Source organism: Eptatretus burgeri, chromosome 17, assembly GCF_056783735.1.
Source record: "Eptatretus burgeri isolate ZD-2024b chromosome 17, Ebu_testis_v1, whole genome shotgun sequence".
Taxonomy (NCBI): Eukaryota; Metazoa; Chordata; class Myxini; order Myxiniformes; family Myxinidae; genus Eptatretus; species Eptatretus burgeri.
In genome coordinates this window covers 2,329,259-2,352,712 of record NC_140977.1, presented here as the reverse complement: position 1 = coordinate 2,352,712, position 23,454 = coordinate 2,329,259, and the positions used below count along the sequence as shown (strand labels likewise).

The window sequence follows — 23,454 nt, the reverse complement described above, 5'->3', positions numbered from 1 at the left end:
TTAAAAACGTTATTTTTTATTTTTTGATTAATTACTTAATTATTATTATTATTATTATATTATACTTCATGATTATTGTTTAAAGTATTTGTATGTCATGTTTAAAGTATCTAATTTATTAATTACTCATTTATTGTATTTCTCATCCTGGCAATATCTCAAGCACCATTTGAGCGAGGAAGCTGATATTTGGACATAACAGTGAAAAGTTTTTGTTTTTTTTTCATATGCAATGTCGAGTAGAGGCTCGTATGAGAGCTAAGATCTGGCTACAAAGGGTATTTTTGATTTATTGATTAATCAATCATTAAATTTTTTTCGATGAATTACTTCATTTTCAAAATGTTTCAGATTCGGATGAAACAGTGGTGGTTTACGTATGCTATTTGCCAATTGATTGAGAAAGTAATTATTTTACAATTGTTATTTATTTATTAGGTATAAAGTACTCATTTTGCCTTCCATTAAAGTAGTGTGTATAGCAAATTGTCCCATAGACATAGTGTTATAAATCGAAGATGTGTTCTTTCTGGGGTGGGGTGATGTTTCGACACCTTACTCAACCAAACCTAACCTAATAAATACAAAAGACAGAATAACTCGGTAAATAGATAAAGAATGTCACTAAATGCATAATAATACCCACCATAAATGCATCAAAATACATTAAAAAAAAAATGAGTACAGTACAGTACTGTACTCAGGAGAAGAGAGTCACCAATAATAGGAGAAGAGAGTGTCTGTTGAAGCCTGTTTCTGCTCATGCCTTTTTACCACATCTAATTTCACAGTGAAAGTAATATTGGCGAGACATCTTACCACAAGTGCTTGACCGTGTAGATACAGGTCATTTTCCGCTCATATTGTAGGGGTTGGGGAAAGTTTTACGAACAGTGAAAGTTACTTGATTATGATGTCCAAAGTAGTGCAGTTTGACATGCAGATTAAAAACGAAGCAGGAATGACGTGCAGATAAAAAATAAACAAAACCCTTTAATGGTGCCGACTGATCTAAAAGATGTTAATTTACAATACAATTGTACTGTATTATTTATATATTCATACCCTTTACTTTACAACAGAATAATGACATTCCGTCATCATCGAGAGCACATCCACTTATCATTCCACTCTCACGGTCACAGCACATGGGCGACCCCTTTAGATGCAGCGGTGGGGGGAAAAATGCGTACATATGAGCAAAAATATGTGGTGTACAGTGAAAAGCCTCCGTTACTTTATTCATTGCGTTTCGGAGAAAATGTGTTAACTGGGACTGTCTAACGAGGAGTGCCAGTACAGTGGGGAATTAAATAATTGGACAAAATTAAAAGGTTGTTTCTCAGAAAGGATTGGCTTGTTTGGTTTTGAATGTAATGTTTAAAGTATCTGAAAGTGTGAAATGCTGCTCTTTTTTCTGGGCATCATATATACTGTGGATGCCTCCGAACGACAGATAAGTGCACACAGACAGCAATTGTGTGATCTAAGTAGAGTGAAAATACTTGTATATCATGCTATATTGTTTTTTTTTTTTACAGCAATTGATTTATTGATGCTTTTTTGTGAATTGTCTTTGCAGAGGATCAAATGAAGATTTTTTCTTGCACCAACTGTTTGCAATTATTTGACACAGAAGTATATTTCAATCTGCACACGAGTTTTTGTCACAACATTGACAAATTTGGCATCTTCTCTCAGAATACTCACAAAAGCTGTTTAACAACACTCGATCACATCCAAAGAAATGAGAAGCCGTACAAGTGTTCTTTGTGTCAAAAGGCCTTTGTAAGGTTTTCACGTTTAAAAAATCATGAAAGACTACACACGGGAGAGAAGCCATACACGTGTGCTTTGTGTCACAAGGCCTTTGCTCAATCGACGTATTTAAAACTTCATCAAAAGGTGCACACAGGAGAGAAGCCTCACAAGTGTTCTGTGTGCACCAAAGCGTTCGCTTGTTCGTCTGATTTATGTAAACATAAAAAAACCCACACCGGAGAGAAGCCATACAAATGTTCTTTCTGTCAAAAGGCTTTCAGTAGATTGTCGGTTTTTAACCATCATCAGGGAATACATACAGGAGAGAAGCATTTCAAATGTTCTCTGTGCAGTAAAGCTTTCGTTTATTCATCGAGTTTGTGTCAACATCAAAAAAGACATACAGGACAGAAGCCCTACACGTGTTCTGTTTGCGATAAGGCTTTCACGTGTTCATCAAATTTGTCTCAACATCAAAGAATACACACTGGAGAGAAGCCTTACAATTGTTCTGTGTGCAGCAAGGATTTTGCATCTTTTTCAACATTGAAAACCCATCAAAGAATTCACACGGGAGAGAAGCCCTACAAGTGTTCGGTGTGCCACAAGGCTTTTGCTCGTTCATCGAATAAATATCAACATCAAAAAATACACCTGCTGGAGAAGTCCTACAAGTGTACCGTATGCAGCAAGGCTTTCACTTGGTTTTCGACGTTGAAAATACATCGAAGAATCCACACAGGAGAGAAGCCATATAAGTGTTCTTTTTGTGAAAAGGCCTTTGTAAAGTTGTCACGTTTACAAAATCATCGAAGAATACATACGGGAGAGAAGCCCTACAAGTGTTCTTTTTGCCACAAGGCCTTTGCTCAATCAACGTCTTTAAAACTTCACGAAAAAGTACACACAGGAGAAAAACCCTTCAAATGTTGTGTCTGCAACAAGACCTTTACGTGTTCATCGAATTTGTCTCAACATCAAAAAACACACACTGGAGAAAAGCCCTACAAGTGTTCTATATGTCATAAATGTTTTGCTCGTTCATCCAATTTATCTCAACATCAAACAATACATACGGGAGAAAAGTCCCACAAGTGTTCAGTGTGCAATGAGGCCTTCGCTTGGTTGTCAACATTGAAAATACATCAAAGAATACACACGGGAGAGAGGCCGTACAGGTGTTCTTTGTGTCACAAGGCCTTTGCTCAATCGACGTCTTTAAAACTTCATCAAAAAGTCCACACAGGAGAAAAGCCCTTCAAGTGTTCTTTCTGCAATAAGGCATTTGCTCGTTCATCAGGTTTATCTCAACATGAAACGATACACATGCGAGAGAAGGATTGAGTCAATCAGATGACTAGGTTCTGTGAGGTTGAAGCAGAAAGCGTCATCCACCTTTTCTCGGCATGTAAAAAAACACTCATGTGAGAACATCCGTACATACAAAGGTACAACAAATGTATGCAGAGTAATGCATTCTCACATCTGCAAAAACATCAATAGCCCAGTCTCAGAAAGAAATCATGGAAGCACGAACCAAAAGCAATCTGTGAAAATGATGACGGATTGCTCGTGTACGACTTGAACATCTCATCATGTGTGAACATAGAAAACAAAGCATTGTCACCGGAAATAGTACTCGGATCCAAAAAGGAAAAATACAATATTGCTAATCGGTACCCATCGACTTTGTCTCAATAACACGGAAATCAGGAAAAAATCACCATGATGAAAATACCAATAAAATATAATGAAAAAAAATTACCAAATACCAGGATCTGAAAGATGATGTCAAGAGAACCTGGAAGCTAAAGAGTATTGACATTGTGCCAGTGATAAGTTGGATCAACGGGAATGATAAAGAAGAACCGCACCGAGATCACAAAAAACCACCCCATGAAATATTACCGCACTACAAATGAACTACAATTGGAGGCTGCTGTGGTTCAGTGAATATCCTGAAAAGAACCCTCGAAATAAAGATACAAGAACAAGAAAACTTCACAACTTGGTCCGTGAAAGGTGATCCTTTCCCGAAATGGAGATGGAGTCCTGGGAGGACCCCGTTCTACATTCTGAAACAACCAACGAGAGAAACCTTCAAACTGTTCTCGATTCAGTGAAGCTTTTGCTTTCATGGAAGCATTTTATTTTTACCTGCATGGCCACCTATACACAAGTCATGCACTCTCTGTACCAGTCTGTCTGCACAATCACATCAGCCTGCGTGCATGTGCAGTGCATGTGCTGGCAGTGCTGACATTTCTTGATGATGTCCTGTTATTTTAACCTGACCCCACTTATAATATGATGATAATGAGGTAACTTACAATGAATTTAAATGCTGGAAAAGGTTATTAGACACATCAAGCCCACACAATGCTATAGTTGTTTGTCTGTGCTCTATCCTTCACAAATGCTGTGTGTCAAGCAAGGAAGCAGCACATACAATTATAAAGATTTTGGTATGATTCGGCTGGGGTCAGGTTCAAATTGCTGACCTCACAGACTCAGAGCAGATGCTCTTACCATTACACCACCGAGTCTGGTTAATTTCCTCCTTGAGAGTGTCTTTTATCATTTGCAATTCCTGCTCTCCCTCCCGATCCTCTCTCATGTTTGAAAGTATCTGTGGCATTAGTGTTTTGAGGGGAACTCAAACGCAAATTAATTTTTCTGAAAACAATTGAAAATCATTAATTATGGTGTAATTTGTCGAGAAAATTTTTTTGAACTTTTTTCCCAATCACAAAGTGCTGATAAAAGCCCTAAAGTTTTGGGAAAAAAAACCCTGAAAGTGTCGATTTTTCGATTTCATCACACGCAAAGTGTCGTAAGGCAGTGACATCACACACGCAGAACCCACCTTGATCCAAACGGCGGCTTACAGAGAGAAACAGTGTATTTTGAGCTCAGATTCCGAGACTGATTCCACCATCATTAGCAATTCTGAAAGTTCTCATTGTTTTGAAACTGATCAGTGGAATTTTGAAGAAACGATTGGAGACAAAATTAGTGATGGAAACGCTTTTTTGGGAATTATGGAGCCGAATTGTTTCGACCTTATGTGAGCGATTCAGACGAAGATGGCGACAATGGAGGTGTTAGTGAAGAGGAAAAAAAACAATACGTCGGTTGCATGTTCGCTACAGATTGGTAGGTTTTCTTTTTCCGTTCAAGTCACGGTTAATAAGGGATTCTGTATAAACTGACACATCAGTTATATTACTCCAGCAGAAATACCCGTAATTGCCTGAAAGCCAACACTGCCCAGGCACACTCGTACACTGCCGACAAAATGGCTGATGTCACAGGCTGACCAGGAATCCTGTATGTTACGGGATTGTCCCGTTTCATACTTTCCCGGGACGCCATTTGTGTCTGTGGTCGTGTCGTGTTGTGTCCGTGCTGAAGTCCTGCCCCAGTGGGTGTTTCAGCCATTGGTGTAGCATGAAACTATCTCAGTTTGTATTACTATACAAGCACCAAGGATGCATCGACTCGGCATTTTTGTGGAAAATCGCTGTTTGAGTTAAATCGTACCATGATGTAAGCCGTAGACGATATGAATATGGCGTTCGACTTCTGGGTGAGATGTCATGGCTAAGAATGAAGAAGAACAAGAAGATTCAACATTTAATCACAAAATTACTTGCATTATAAATCGGAAAAAGACACATCATATCTATTTTGTCGGTTATCAAGGGATAGATTTGCATTGAGGTGGTCTGAGCATTTGGGTTCCCATTTAAGCAAAGATACGTTCAGTCTTTTCTTTATTTTATTTTTTCTCCGTGTGGGATTTTTACCCTTTGTAATTATTTATTAATTATTACTCTGCTGTGTTTGTTTTATTATCCACTTTTTTATTATTAAACTCTTTGCATTTGCTTGCATGTCACCATAATCTCTTTCCACCATTAGTTTGATTTGAACAGGACGGAGTTATTGGGAAAGGCTTTCCTTGGCTTCCATTTCCCGTGTACAGATTTGAATTTGGGTGATATCGCGAGCTGATGCTCCAAATCCAGGCACACACTTCAAGTGATTTTCGTCCTGCTTACAGGGGAATTCGCACATTGCGTTCGTCCAAGCCCGTCCCTCGGTGTACTGCAGTTGGAGCAGAGGGTGGTGGGCTCTTCACAGAGGAGTCCGAAGTGAAGTCTCGCTGGGCCGGTTACTTTGAGCGGTTGTACCAGACTGATCCACCAGCTGTCGAGTTGGATGTCAGGGGTGTTAAAATCCCTATTGTTGACCTTCCAATCAACTGTGGTCCCCCTTCGAATGGGCTGGTTACTTTGAGCGACTGTACCAGGCTGATGCACCAGCTGTCGAGTTGGATGTCAGGGGTGTTGCAATCCCTATTGTTGACCTTCCAATCAACTGTGGTCCACCTTCGTTTGTAGAAACACAGGCTGCGGTGAACCGGTTGAAATGGGGTGAAGCTTCAGGGATCTGTGGCATCCATGCTGAACTTCTCAAGGCTGGTGGTAATGCTGCACTCGTGTCGTTGCATACAGTTCTGTGCTCTGCCTCGAACACAGGCGTCATCCTAACTGACTGGAAGAGAGGCCTTGTTGTCCCTCTCTGGAAAGGGAAGGGTGATCGCCAAGACTGCAACAACTCCCGAGGGGTGACGCTGCTCTCAGTGCCGGGCAAGGTTTTTCCTCGGATAGTTCTTGAGAGGGTTCGCCACCATCTGCTTGAGCACCAGCATGCAGAGCAGCCACCATCACCAAAGAGGTCAACGATTGACCATATCCTTGCTCTTCAGGTCCTCACCGAACACAGACAAGAGTTTCAGCAGGGACTGCTTGCAGCCTATGTTGATGTCTGTAAAGCGTTTGATTCAGTGAATCGGGATGCCCTCTGGAGGATTCTCGGTCTTTGGGGTGCCACCAAAACTGATCGATCTGTGGCCAGACGGAGGCCCCTGGAGTACCGGCGGAAAGTGGACGCAGTGATGCGTTGCTCTGGCGCATGCTCCCATACCTGACCTGACCTGACTAATTTAGGTGACGGTCCACAGTGACTTTGGCCTCAATAATGTTAAAATTAGAAAAATGTCCTGGTGAAATTTTAATTCCAAGGACTTGGACAAACAAATTGAAGAGACTCTGGAAGATAAGGTTTGCTGTGATAGTTGGAGTGACTCGAGTGATACTGTAATATGAGACTGATACTCGAGTGATAAGAAGTACTGTACTATGATTTTGAAAATTATACCAGGAAATATTACAACAAATTCCATTGTCAATGTACTTGTGGCACATTCTCAAGTCTGTCTCTGGTATGTTTTCCCACTCGAACCTTTCCATTACCTCAAACGGTACCACAGCCAACTGCTTGAGAGAAAGCTGAATGTTTCAATTATCATCGTCTTCCTTTTGTTATTTTTATTGATTGACAAAGCTCCGCTCACCCTTTCCTCACCACACGTCCTCTCCTCCCTATTCACCCCTCTTCTCTTTCTTTCCACACCTCTCCCCCCTTTCTTTCCACCCCCTCTCTCCCCCCTCAACTCTTCCCCCACCACCACGCACCCAATCCCACATTCCACGTGCTCCTTATCTCCTTCCTTCTCCTTTGATGCTCAGGTCCACCAATATTTGATGTTTCTGTTCTAATATTTCCAAACTCTCCATCTGGGAGGGGGGTGCGAGGGAAGGTTGTGGTGGGTGGGGTGGAGAGGGCGAAGGTGGTGGCAGTTGGGGAAGGTGGAAGTGGGTGAAGGTAGTTACGGGGAGGGGGGGTGGAACGGGCGAAGGTATCGAGTAGGTGGGGGTTGAGGAGTATGTTTTGATGCTGTGAAACACTCGTCCTATGGTGGTGATCCAGTGAGCACACCTCTTTTTTTTCTGCAAGTTCTTTTGTTTTCTCTCCTTGGCTCGTGACCACTGATGGTAGTAAGAAAAATGACTTACCGGTGTTGTCCCTGTGTGATCGGATTGAATACCAAACACTGCAAGGAGCTAATAACTATTGTGCTGCAGACGGTCACATCAACATCGATTGTAGGCTTCGCGTCGTGTCGCTCTATTGTTTACACTGGTTGTTAGCTCACCTGGAATGGAGTGGCTTATGGGATGGCGCGTTGTCCGTCTGTCCGTCCGTCCACAAATACTTACAACTTCTTCTCTGAAACTACACAAACGATTTTGATGAAACTTGACCACCACCTTCATCACCTGTGATCTACCCAAGATTGTTCACACCATTAAAATAAATTGGGGTCTCAAGGGGTCTCGGGGGTTGCCCGCCCCCCCCCAAAACAGGTATTTACTTTCTTCTCGGTGACACATGTTATGGGTCATCCACGCCTACCAGCGGTCCCCTGGTTATCCTATCCATCCACTACCGGGTGAACACCCAGGGGGTATGTGCCCCTCTGTTTACCTCTACCATGGCGGTGTGTACACACGGCTCCGATGCGTGACGTCATTGTAAATCCGCGTATTTTCCTTGTTCCTATTTAAGTTGTTTCACAAGAACGTCGCAACGAATTCGGGAACATAATTCGATTTAATTTTTTTTTCCACTCCAACGTTGGTTTAAAGATCGAAAAATGTAAAGAAACCCGTATTTAAAACACGACGTTCATGATGACGTACAACACCTATAATAATCGGTGCACATGGTCCTCACCATTAGTGGTGAAATGAACGCCATATTGATTCACAGGTAGTTAACGTTGTGTTGCGTTTTTTTTTTTGTGAATTCTCATCTGTTACACTTCAGCAAAAACGGACAACCATGAGTGCAAAACGGCCAGCGAGTGGTGGCGTCGTGCCTGCGTTGAAGAGGGCACGGAAAACCATTAACTTCGAGGTCAAAATGGACGTGCTGGAGCGCTTCGAGATGGGACAACGAGCTGTGGACATCGGCAGGGCACTCGGCCTCCCGGCAACAACGGTGAGGACAATACGGAGCAACGCTGATAAAATCAGGGAGTGCGTTCAAAGCGTCACCCCGCTGAGTGCTGTTCGAATGACGAAAGGCAGGGACAAGGTCATGAACCACATGGAGCAATTGTTGAGCGTTTGGATCGAAGATCGAGGACGGCGGAAGGTTCACGTGAGTTTGACGAGGATACAGGAAAAGGCGAAATCGCTGTTCCACGAGTTGACGACGGAGCAAGGTCAGAGTTCAAGGATGGAGACGTTTTCAGCAAGTCGGGGATGGTTCCAACGGTTCACGCGTCGTTGTCACCTGCGTGACGTCAGAGGGATTGTTGAAACTGCCGTTTCGGAGGACGGCGCGGGACAAGAGGAGCCTCGACATCCCGAGTGTGTGGCGGAGGGAGGTGACCGCTCTTCGCAGGGACTTTTGAACGCGCAACAAACCGGTTTGGGTTGGACACCGATGGCGTCGCGCGTGCACATCTCGAAAGGGGGGAAGGGAGCTCGGAAAGACCACGTGCCCCCCCCGCTTGGTCACCACGTGCCCCCGCCGCTTGGTCACCACGTGCCCCCGCCGCTTGGTCACCACGTGCCCCCGCCGCTTGGTCACCACGTGCCCCCGCCGCTTGGTCACCACGTGCCCCCGCCGCTTGGTCACCACGTGCCCCCGCCGCTTGGTCACCACGTGCCCCCGCCGCTTGGTCACCACGTGCCCCCGCCGCTTGGTCACCACGCTGCAGGAGATGGAAACCACAAAACTCGCACCACCACCTCCATCAGTAATTTGTTCGGCCATCAGCGGTGAGTAGTATTAACTCGTATTAACTCGTATTACTTATTTCAACTGATTGTACGTATGTTCTGGATGCAAATTTTGACTAAAAGATACATCAAGGATGGAACTTGTCCCGAATGTTTATCATTCTGAAAAGGGTAAAATGGGGTTCACTTTCGTTTGCTTCCCCGAACGTCGTGATTTCCGGGAAAGCATCCCCAACGTGGAAGACTTATGGTACTACCTTCACTCCCAACACCTCCACGAGTACTAACTTCACTCGCTACACCTCCACGAGTACTAACTTCACTCGCTACACCCCCACGAGTACTACCTTCACTCCCAACACCTCCACGAGTACTAACTTCACTCGCTACACCCCCACGAGTACTACCTTCACTCGCTACACCCCCACGAGTACTACCTTCACTCGCTACACCTCCACGAGTACTACCTTCACTCCCAACACCTCCACGAGTACTAACTTCACTCGCTACACCCCCACGAGTACTACCTTCACTCGCTACACCCCCACGAGTACTACCTTCACTCGCTACACCCCCACGAGTACTACCTTCACTCGCTACACCCCCACGAGTACTACCTTCACTCGCTACACCCCCACGAGTACTACCTTCACTCGCTACACCCCCACGAGTACTACCTTCACTCGCTACACCTCCACGAGTACTACCTTCACTCGCTACACCTCCACGAGTACTACCTTCACTCGCTACACCCCCACGAGTACTACCTTCACTCGCTACACCTCCACGAGTACTAACTTCACTCGCTACACCTCCACGAGTACTACCTTCACTCGCTACACCCCCACGAGTACTACCTTCACTCGCTACACCCCCACGAGTACTACCTTCACTCGCTACACCCCCACGAGTACTAACTTCACTCGCTACACCCCCACGAGTACTACCTTCACTCGCTACACCTCCACGAGTACTAACTTCACTCGCTACACCTCCACGAGTACTAACTTCACTCGCTACACCCCCACGAGTACTAACTTCACTCGCTACACCCCCACGAGTACTAACTTCACTCGCTACACCCCCACGAGTACTACCTTCACTCGCTACACACTCGCGAGTACTACCTTCACTCGCTACACCCCCACGAGTACTACCTTCACTCGCTACACACTCGCGAGTACTACCTTCACTCGCTACACCTCCACGAGTACTACCTTCACTCGCTACACCTCCGCGAGTACTACCTTCACTCGCTACACCCCCACGAGTACTACCTTCACTCGCTACACCCCCACGAGTACTACCTTCACTCGCTACACCCCCACGAGTACTACCTTCACTCGCTACACCCCCACGAGTACTACCTTCACTCGCTACACCCCCACGAGTACTACCTTCACTCGCTACACCTCCACGAGTACTACCTTCACTCGCTACACCTCCACGAGTACTACCTTCACTCGCTACACCCCCACGAGTACTACCTTCACTCGCTACACCTCCACGAGTACTACCTTCACTCGCTACACCCCCACGAGTACTACCTTCACTCGCTACACCCCCACGAGTACTACCTTCACTCGCTACACCCCCACGAGTACTACCTTCACTCGCTACACCCCCACGAGTACTACCTTCACTCGCTACACCTCCACGAGTACTACCTTCACTCCCAACACCTCCACGAGTACTACCTTCACTCGCTACACCCCCACGAGTACTACCTTCACTCGCTACACCCCCACGAGTACTACCTTCACTCGCTACACCCCCACGAGTACTACCTTCACTCGCTACACCCCCACGAGTACTACCTTCACTCGCTACACCTCCACGAGTACTAACTTCACTCGCTACACCCCCACGAGTACTACCTTCACTCGCTACACCTCCACGAGTACTAACTTCACTCGCTACACCTCCACGAGTACTACCTTCACTCGCTACACCCCCACGAGTACTACCTTCACTCGCTACACCCCCACGAGTACTACCTTCACTCGCTACACCCCCACGAGTACTAACTTCACTCGCTACACCTCCACGAGTACTAACTTCACTCGCTACACCCCCACGAGTACTACCTTCACTCGCTACACCTCCACGAGTACTAACTTCACTCGCTACACCCCCACGAGTACTAACTTCACTCGCTACACCCCCACGAGTACTAACTTCACTCGCTACACCCCCACGAGTACTACCTTCACTCGCTACACACTCGCGAGTACTACCTTCACTCGCTACACCCCCACGAGTACTACCTTCACTCGCTACACACTCGCGAGTACTACCTTCACTCGCTACACCTCCACGAGTACTACCTTCACTCGCTACACCTCCGCGAGTACTACCTTCACTCGCTACACCCCCACGAGTACTACCTTCACTCGCTACACCCCCACGAGTACTACCTTCACTCGCCACACCCCCACGAGTACTACCTTCACTCGCTACACCCCCACGAGTACTACCTTCACTCGCTACACCCCCACGAGTACTACCTTCACTCGCTACACCCCCACGAGTACTACCTTCACTCGCTACACCTCCACGAGTACTACCTTCACTCGCTACACCTCCACGAGTACTACCTTCACTCGCTACACCCCCACGAGTACTACCTTCACTCGCTACACCTCCACGAGTACTACCTTCACTCGCTACACCCCCACGAGTACTACCTTCACTCGCTACACCCCCACGAGTACTACCTTCACTCGCTACACCCCCACGAGTACTACCTTCACTCGCTACACCTCCACGAGTACTAACTTCACTCGCTACACCCCCACGAGTACTACCTTCACTCGCTACACCCCCACGAGTACTACCTTCACTCGCTACACCCCCACGAGTACTACCTTCACTGCTACACACCCCACGAGTACTACCTTCACTCGCTACACCCCCACGAGTTCTACCTTCACTCGCTACACCCCCACGAGTACTACCTTCACTCGCTACACCTCCACGAGTACTACCTTCACTCGCTACACCTCCCACGAGTACTACCTTCACTCGCTACACCCCCACGAGTACTACCTTCACTCGCCACACCCCCACGAGTACTACCTTCACTCGCTACACCCCCCACGAGTACTACCTTCACTCGCTACACCCCCACGAGTACTACCTTCACTCGCTACACCCCCACAGTACTACCTTCACTCGCTACACCCCCACGAGTACTACCTTCACTCGCTACACCTCCACGAGTACTACCTTCACTCGCTACACCTCCACGAGTACTACCTTCACTCGCTACACCCCCACGAGTACTACCTTCACTCGCTACACCCCCACGAGTACTACCTTCACTCGCTACAACCCCACGAGTACTACCTTCACTGCCACACCCCCACGAGTACTACCTTCACTCGCTACACCCCCACGAGTACTACCTTCACTCGCCACACCCCCACGAGTACTACCTTCACTCGCTACACCCCCACGAGTACTACCTTCACTGCCACACCTCCACGAGTACTACCTTCACTGCCACACCCCCACGAGTACTACCTTCACTCGCTACACCCCCACGAGTACTACCTTCACTCGCTACACCCCCACGAGTACTACCTTCACTCGCTACACCCCCACGAGTACTACCTTCACTCGCTACACCCCCCACGAGTACTACCTTCACTGCCACACCTCCACGAGTACTACCTTCACTCGCTACACCCCCACGAGTACTACCTTCACTGCTACACCTCCACGAGTACTAACTTCACTGCCACACCCCCACGAGTACTACCTTCACTCGCTACACCCCCACGAGTACTACCTTCACTCGCTACACCCCCACGAGTACTACCTTCACTCGCTACACGTCCACGAGTACTACCTTCACTGCTACACCCCCACGAGTACTACCTTCACTCGCTACACCTCCACGAGTACTAACTTCACTCGCTACACCCCCACGAGTACTAACTTCACTCGCTACACCCCCACGAGTACTAACTTCACTCGCTACACCCCCACGAGTACTACCTTCACTCGCTACACACTCGCGAGTACTACCTTCACTCGCTACACCCCCACGAGTACTACCTTCACTCGCTACACACTCGCGAGTACTACCTTCACTCGCTACACCTCCACGAGTACTACCTTCACTCGCTACACCTCCGCGAGTACTACCTTCACTCGCTACACCCCCACGAGTACTACCTTCACTCGCTACACCCCCACGAGTACTACCTTCACTCGCTACACCCCCACGAGTACTACCTTCACAAGCTACACCCCCACGAGTACTACCTTCACTGCCACACCCCCACGAGTACTACCTTCACTGCCACACCCCCACGAGTACTACCTTCACTCGCTACACCTCCACGAGTACTACCTTCACTCGCTACACCTCCACGAGTACTACCTTCACTCGCTACACCCCCACGAGTACTACCTTCACTCGCTACACCTCCACGAGTACTACCTTCACTCGCTACACCCCCACGAGTACTACCTTCACTCGCTACACCCCCACGAGTACTACCTTCACTCGCTACACCCCCACGAGTACTACCTTCACTCGCTACACCTCCACGAGTACTAACTTCACTCGCTACACCCCCACGAGTACTAACTTCACTCGCTACACCCCCACTAGTACTAACTTCACTCGCTACACCCCCACGAGTACTACCTTCACTCGCTACACACTCGCGAGTACTACCTTCACTCGCTACACCCCCACGAGTACTACCTTCCCTCGCTACACACTCGCGAGTACTCCCTTCCCTCCCTGCCCCTCCACGAGTACTACCTTCACTCGCTACACCTCCGCGAGTACTACCTTCACTCGCTACACCCCCACGAGTACTACCTTCACTGCCACACCCCCACGAGTACTACCTTCACTCGCTACACCCCCACGAGTACTACCTTCACTCGCTACACCCCCACGAGTACTACCTTCACTCGCTACACCCCACGAGTACTACCTTCACTCGCTACACCCCCACGAGTACTACCTTCACTCGCTACACCTCCACGAGTACTACCTTCACTCGCTACACCTCCACGACTACTACCTTCACTGCTACACCCCCACGAGTACTACCTTCACTCGCTACACCCCCACGAGTACTACCTTCACTCGCTACACCCCCACGAGTACTACCTTCACTCGCTACACCCCCACGAGTACTACCTTCACTCGCTACACCCCCACGAGTACTACCTTCACTCGCTACACCCCCACGAGTACTACCTTCACTCGCTACACCCCCACGAGTACTACCTTCACTCGCTACACCCCCACGAGTACTACCTTCACTCGCTACACCCCCACGAGTACTACCTTCACTCGCTACACCCCCACGAGTACTACCTTCACTGCCACACCCCACGAGTACTACCTTCACTCGCTACACCCCCACGAGTACTACCTTCACTGCCACACCCCCACGAGTACTACCTTCACTCGCTACACCCCCACGAGTACTACCTTCACTCGCCACACCTCCACGAGTACTACCTTCACTCGCTACACCCCCACGAGTACTACCTTCACTCGCTACACCCCCACGAGTACTACCTTCACTGCCACACCCCACGAGTACTACCTTCACTCGCTACACCTCCACGAGTACTACCTTCACTCGCTACACCCCCACGAGTACTACCTTCACTCGCTACACCTCCACGAGTACTACCTTCACTCGCTACACCCCCACGAGTACTACCTTCACTCGCTACACCCCCACGAGTACTACCTTCACTCGCTACACCGCCACGAGTACTACCTTCACTCGCTACACCCCCACGAGTACTACCTTCTCGCTACACCCCCACGAGTACTACCTTCACTCGCTACACCCCCACGAGTACTACCTTCACTCGCTACACCCCCACGAGTACTACCTTCACTCGCTACACCCCCACGAGTACTACCTTCACTCGCTACACCCCCACGAGTACTACCTTCACTCGCTACACCCCCACGAGTACTACCTTCACTGCCACACCCCCACGAGTACTACCTTCACTCGCTACACCCCCACGAGTACTACCTTCACTCGCTACACCCCCACGAGTACTACCTTCACTCGCTACACCCCCACGAGTACTACCTTCACTCGCTACACCCCCACGAGTACTACCTTCACTCGCTACACCCCCACGAGTACTACCTTCACTCGCTACACCTCCACGAGTACTACCTTCACTCGCTACACCTCCACGAGTACTACCTTCACTCGCTACACCCCCACGAGTACTACCTTCACTCGCTACACCCCCACGAGTACTACCTTCACTCGCTACACCCCCACGAGTACTACCTTCACTCGCTACACCCCCACGAGTACTACCTTCACTCGCTACACCCCCACGAGTACTACCTTCACTCGCTACACCCCCACGAGTACTACCTTCACTCGCTACACCCCCACGAGTACTACCTTCACTCGCTACACCTCCACGAGTACTACCTTCACTCGCTACACCCCCACGAGTACTACCTTCACTCGCTACACCCCCACGAGTACTACCTTCACTCGCTACACACTCGCGAGTACTACCTTCACTCGCTACACCCCCACGAGTACTACCTTCACTCGCTACACACTCGCGAGTACTACCTTCACTCGCTACACCTCCACGAGTACTACCTTCACTCGCTACACCTCCGCGAGTACTACCTTCACTCGCTACACCCCCACGAGTACTACCTTCACTCGCTACACCCCCACGAGTACTACCTTCACTCGCTACACCCCCACGAGTACTACCTTCACTCGCTACACCCCCACGAGTACTACCTTCACTCGCTACACCCCCACGAGTACTACCTTCACTCGCTACACCCCCCACGAGTACTACCTTCACTGCCACACCTCCACCTAGTACTACCTTCACTCGCTACACCCCCACGAGTACTAACTTCACTCGCTACACCCCCACGAGTACTACCTTCACTCGCTACACCTCCACGAGTACTACCTTCACTCGCTACACCCCCACGAGTACTACCTTCACTCGCTACACCCCCACCAGTACTACCTTCACTCGCTACACCACCACGAGTACTACCTTCACTGCCACACCCCCACGAGTACTACCTTCACTCGCTACACCCCCACGAGTACTACCTTCACTCGCTACACCCCCACGAGTACTACCTTCACTGCCACACCTCCACGAGTACTACCTTCACTGCCACACCCCCACGAGTACTACCTTCACTGCTACACCCCCACGAGTACTACCTTCACTCGCTACACCCCCACGAGTACTACCTTCACTGCCACACCCCCACGAGTACTACCTTCACTCGCTACACCCCCACGAGTACTACCTTCACTCGCTACACCTCCACGAGTACTACCTTCACTCGCTACACCCCCACGAGTACTACCTTCACTGCCACACCTCCACGAGTACTACCTTCACTCGCTACACCCCACGAGTACTACCTTCACTGCCACACCCCCACGAGTACTACCTTCACTCGCTACACCTCCACGAGTACTACCTTCACTCGCTACACCCCCACGAGTACTACCTTCACTCGCTACACCTCCACGAGTACTACCTTCACTGCCACACCCCCACGAGTACCTTCACTGCTACACCCCCACGACTACCTTCACTCGCCACTACCTTCACTCTGCCACACCCCCACGAGTACTACCTTCACTGCTACACACCCCACAGTACTACCTTCACTGCTACACCCCCACAGTACTACCTTCACTGCCTACACCCCACAGTACTACCTTCACTCTACACCCCTCTACACCTTCAGTACTACCTTCACTCCACAGTACTACCTTCACTCGCTACACTCACAGTACTACCTTCACTCGCTACACCCACCACGAGTACTACCTTCACTCGCTACACCTCCACGAGTACTACCTTCACTCGCTACACCTCCACGAGTACTACCTTCACTCGCTACACCCCCACGAGTACTACCTTCACTCGCTACACCCCCACGAGTACTACCTTCACTCGCTACACCCCACGAGTACTACCTTCACTCGCTACACCCCCACGAGTACTACCTTCACTCGCTACACCCCACGAGTACTACCTTCACTCGCTACACCCCACGAGTACTACCTTCACTCGCTACACCCCACGAGTACTACCTTCACTGCTACACCTCCACGAGTACTACCTTCACTGCTACACCCCCACCACACAAGTACTACCTTCACTGCCACACCCCCACGAGTACTACCTTCACTGCTACACCCCCACGAGTACTACCTTCACTGCTACACCCCACGAGTACTACCTTCACTGCCACACCCCCACGAGTACTACCTTCACTCGCTACACCCCCACGAGTACTACCTTCACTGCCACACCTACCTTCACGCCTACTACCTTCACTGCCACACCCCACGAGTACTACCTTCACTGCCACACCCCCACAGTACTACCTTCACTGCTACACCCACTCACTACACCCCCACGAGTACTACCTTCACTCGCTACACCCCCACGAGTACTACCTTCACTCGCTACACCCCCACGAGTACTACCTTCACTGCCACACCCCCACGAGTACTACCTTCACTGCCACACCCCACGAGTACTACCTTCACTCGCTACACCTCCACGAGTACTACCTTCACTGCTACACCCCCACAGTACTACCTTCACTCGCTACACCCCCACAGTACTACCTTCACTCGCTACACCCCACGAGTACTACCTTCACTCGCTACACCCCACGAGTACTACCTTCACTCGCTACACCCCACGAGTACTACCTTCACTGCTACACCTCCACAGTACTACCTTCACTGCTACACCCCCACGAGTACTACCTTCACTCGCTACACCTCCACGAGTACTACCTTCACTCGCTACACCCCCACGAGTACTACCTTCACTCGCTACACCTCCACGAGTACTACCTTCACTCGCTACACCCCCACGAGTACTACCTTCACTCGCTACACCCCCACGAGTACTACCTTCACTCGCTACACCCCGACCAGTACTACCTTCACTCGCTACACCCACACGGCTACTACCTTCACTCGGTACACCTGCACGAGTACTACCTTCACTGCCAACACCTCCAGGAGTACTACCTTCACTCGCTACACCCCCACGAGTACTACCTTCACTGCTACACCCCCACGAGTACTACCTTCACTGCCACACCCCACGAGTACTACCTTCACTCGCCACACCCCCACGAGTACTACCTTCACTGCTACACCCCCACGAGTACTACCTTCACTCGCTACACCCCCACGAGTACTACCTTCACTGCCACACCCCCACGAGTACTACCTTCACTCGCTACACCCCACGAGTACTACCTTCACTGCCACACCCCCACGAGTACTACCTTCACTCGCTACACCCCCACGAGTACTACCTTCACTCGCTACACCCCCACGAGGACTACCTTCACTGCCACACCCCCACGAGTACTACCTTCACTCGCTACACCCCCACGAGTACTACCTTCACTCGCTACACCCCACGAGTACTACCTTCACTCGCTACACACCCCCACGAGTACTACCTTCACTGCCACACCCCACGAGTACTACCTTCACTCGCCACACCCCCACGAGTACTAGCTTCAGTCGGTACGCGCCCACGAGTACTACCTTCACTCGCTACACCCCCACGAGTACTACCTTCACTCGCTACACCCCCACGAGTACTACCTTCACTCGCTACACCCCCACGAGTACTACCTTCACTCGCTACACCCCCACGAGTACTACCTTCACTCGCTACACCCCCACGAGTACTACCTTCACTCGCTACACCCCCACAGTACTACCTTCACTGCTACACCCCCACGAGTACTACCTTCACTGCCTACACCCCCACGAGTACTACCTTCACTGCTACACACCCCAAGTACTACCTTCACTGCCACACCTCGCTACACCCCACAGTACTACCTTCACTGCCTACACCCCCACGAGTACTACCTTCACTCGCACACCCCCACGAGTACTACCTTCACTGCCACACCTCACGAGTACTACCTTCACTGCCACACCCCCACAGTACTACCTTCACTGCCTACACCCCAGTACCTAACTCGCTACACCTCCACGAGTACTACCTTCACTGCCTACACCTCCACCACAGTACTACTACCTTCACTGCCACACCCCCACGAGTACTACCTTCACTCGCTACACCCCCACGAGTACTACCTTCACTCGCCACACCCCCACGAGTACTACCTTCACTCGCTACACCCCACGAGTACTACCTTCACTCGCTACACCCCCACGAGTACTACCTTCACTGCTACACCTCCACGAGTACTACCTTCACTCGCTACACCTCCACGAGTACTACCTTCACTCGCTACACCCCCACGAGTACTAACTTCACTCGCTACACCCCCACGAGTACTACCTTCACTCGCTACACCTCCACGAGTACTACCTTCACTCGCTACACCCCCACGAGTACTACCTTCACTCGCTACACCCCCACGAGTACTACCTTCACTCGCTACACCCCCACGAGTACTAACTTCACTCGCTACACCCCCACGAGTACTACCTTCACTCGCTACACACTCGCGAGTACTACCTTCACTCGATACACCCCCGCGAGTACTACCTTCACTCGCTACACACTCGCGAGTACTACCTTCACTCGCTACACCTCCACGAGTACTACCTTCACTCGCTACACCTCCACGAGTACTACCTTCACTCGCTACACCCCCACGAGTACTACCTTCACTCGCTACACCTCCACGAGTACTACCTTCACTCGCTACACCCCCACGAGTACTACCTTCACTCCCAACACCTCCACGAGTACTACCTTCACTCGCTACCCACCCGCGAGTACTACGTTCCCTCGCTACACCCCACCTACAGTACTACCTTCACTGCCACACCCACGAGTACTACCTTCACTACCCACACCCCCACGAGTACTACCTTCACTGCTACACCCCCACGAGTACTCTACTGCCACACCCCCACGAGTACTACCTTCACTGCCACACCCCCACGTACTACCTTCACTGCTCACAGTACTACCTTCACTCGCTACACCCCCACAGTACTACCTTCACTGCCACACCCCCACGAGTACTACCTTCACTCGCTACACCCCCACGAGTACTACCTTCACTCGCTACACCCCCACGAGTACTACCTTCACTCGCTACACCTCCACGAGTACTAACTTCACTCGCTACACCCCCACGAGTACTAACTTCACTCGCTACACCCCCACGAGTACTACCTTCACTCGCTACACCTCCACGAGTACTACCTTCACTCGCTGCACCTCCACGAGTACTACCTTCACTCGCTACACCTCCACGAGTACTACCTTCACTCGCTACACCTCCACGAGTACTACCTTCACTCGCTACACACCCCCACGAGTACTACCTTCACTCGCTACACCCCCACGAGTACTACCTTCACTCGCTACACCCCCACGAGTACTACCTTCACTCGCTACACCTCCACAGTACTACCTTCACTCGCCTACACCCCCACGAGTACTACCTTCACTCGCTACACCCCCACGAGTACTACCTTCACTGCTACACCCCCACGAGTACTACCTTCACTCGCTACACCCCACGAGTACTACCTTCACTGCCACACCCCCACGAGTACTACCTTCACTCGCTACACCCCCACGAGTACTACCTTCACTCGCTACACCCCACCCCACGAGTACTACCTTCACTCGCTACACCCCCACGAGTACTACCTTCACTCGCTACACCCCCACGAGTACTACCTTCACTCGCTACACCCCCACGAGTACTACCTTCACTCGCTACACCTCCACGAGTACTACCTTCACTCGCTACACCCCACGAGTACTACCTTCACTGCCACACCCCCACTACTCACGCTACACCCCCACGAGTACCTTCACTCACCTACACCCCACTACTACCTTCACTGCTACACCCCAGTACTACCTCACTACCACACCCACTACCTTCACTACCACACACCCACAGTACTACCTTCACTCGCTACACCCCCACGAGTACTACCTTCACTGCCACACCCCCACGAGTACTACCTTCACTCGCTACACCCCCACGAGTACTACCTTCACTCGCTACACCCACGAGTACTACCTTCACTGCCACACCTCCACGAGTACTACCTTCACTGCCACACCTCCACGAGTACTACCTTCACTCGCCACACCCCCACGAGTACTACCTTCACTGCCACACCCCACGAGTACTACCTTCACTGCCACACCCCCACGAGTACTACCTTCACTCGCTACACCCCCACGAGTACTACCTTCACTCGCTACACCCCCACCAGCACTACCTTCACTCGCCACCCCCCCACGAGTACTACCTTCACTCGCTACACCCCCCACGAGTACTACCTTCACTCGCTACACCCCCACGAGTACTACCTTCACTCGCTACACCTCCACGAGTACTACCTTCACTCGCTACACCCCACGAGTACTACCTTCACTCGCTACACCCCCCACGAGTACTACCTTCACTCGCTACACCTCCGCGAGTACTACCTTCACTCGCTACACCCCCACGAGTACTACCTTCACTCACTACACCCCCACACGAGTACTACCTTCACTCGCTACACCTCCACGAGTACTACCTTCACTCGCTACACCCCCACGAGTACTACCTTCACTCGCTACACCTCCACGAGTACTACCTTCACTCGCTACACCTCCACGAGTACTACCTTCACTCGCTACACCCCCACGAGTACTACCTTCACTCGCTACACCCCCACGAGTACTACCTTCACTCGCTACACCCCCACGAGTACTACCTTCACTCGCTACACCCCCCACGAGTACTACCTTCACTCGACCCACCACCACGAGTACTACCTTCACTCGCTACACCTCCCACAGTACTACCTTCACTGCCACACCCCCACAGTACTACCTTCACTCGCTACACCCCTCACGAGTACTACCTTCACTCGCTACACCCCACACACACCTTCACCACGAGTACTACCTTCACACACAGTACTACCTTCACGTACACCCACTGCACACACCCCACGAGTACTACCTTCACTGCCACACCCCCACGAGTACTACCTTCACTGCCACACCCCACGAGTACTACCTTCACTGCCACACCCCCACGAGTACTACCTTCACTCGCTACACACTGAGTACTACCTTCACTCGCTACACCTCCACGAGTACTACCTTCACTCGCTACACCTCCACGAGTACTACCTTCACTCGCTACACCCCCACGAGTACTACCTTCACTCGCTACACCCCACGAGTACTACCTTCACTCGCTACACCCCCACGAGTACTACCTTCACTCGCTACACCCCCACGAGTACTACCTTCACTCGCTACACCCCCACGCCTACCACCTTCACTCGCTACACCCCCACAGTACTACCTTCACTCGCTACACCCCCACGAGTACTACCTTCACTCGCTACACCTCCACGAGTACTACCTTCACTCGCTACACCTCCCACGAGTACTACCTTCACTCGCTACACCCCACGAGTACTACCTTCACTCGCTACACCCCCACGAGTACTACCTTCACTCGCTACACCCCCACGAGTACTAACTTCACTCGCTACACCCCCACGAGTACTACCTTCACTCGCTACACCTCCACGAGTACTACCTTCACTCGCTACACCCCCACGAGTACTACCTTCACTGCCACACCCCCACGAGTACCTACCTTCACTGCTACACCCCCACAGTACTACCTTCACTCGCTACACCCCACGAGTACTACCTTCACTGCCTACACCCCCACGAGTACTACCTTCACTCGCTACACCCCCACGAGTACTACCTTCACTCGCTACACCCCCACGAGTTCTACCTTCACTAGCTACACCTGTACACTCACACGGTACTACCTTCACTGCCACACCCACGAGTACTACCTTCACTGCACACCCCACGAGTACTACCTTCAGCTAGTACTACCCACTCGTACTACCTTCACTCGCACACCACCTACACTACTACCTTCACTCACACCCCTACTACCTTCACTCGCTACACCTCACGAGTACTACCTTCACTC

The 23,454-nt window shown here is 50.5% G+C and overlaps 3 protein-coding genes across 8 annotated transcripts in view; all 3 read left to right on the top strand.

Moving 5' to 3' along the window:
- LOC147009087 (uncharacterized) overlaps positions 1-5,668 on the top strand; it is a 38,591-nt gene extending 32,923 nt beyond the window's left edge. For all 6 annotated transcript variants that reach the window (XM_085862765.1, XM_085862766.1, XM_085862763.1 and 3 more), the window contains one exon: positions 1,583-5,668. In XM_085862765.1, the coding sequence (XP_085718891.1) occupies positions 1,583-3,105 (1,523 nt within the window). In that variant the 3' untranslated portion in view covers positions 3,106-5,668. The remainder of the gene's footprint in view (positions 1-1,582) is intronic.
- LOC147009084 (uncharacterized) overlaps positions 1-23,454 on the top strand; it is a 288,704-nt gene that overhangs the window by 95,532 nt on the left and 169,718 nt on the right. The gene's annotated exons all lie outside the window — the stretch shown is intronic.
- The window catches only part of LOC147009086 (uncharacterized), a 30,632-nt gene continuing 15,340 nt past the window's right edge, over positions 8,163-23,454 (top strand). Inside the window, exon 1 of the mRNA XM_085862711.1 lies at positions 8,163-9,461. Coding sequence (XP_085718837.1) covers positions 8,515-9,461 — 947 coding nt within the window. The 5' untranslated portion in view covers positions 8,163-8,514. The remainder of the gene's footprint in view (positions 9,462-23,454) is intronic.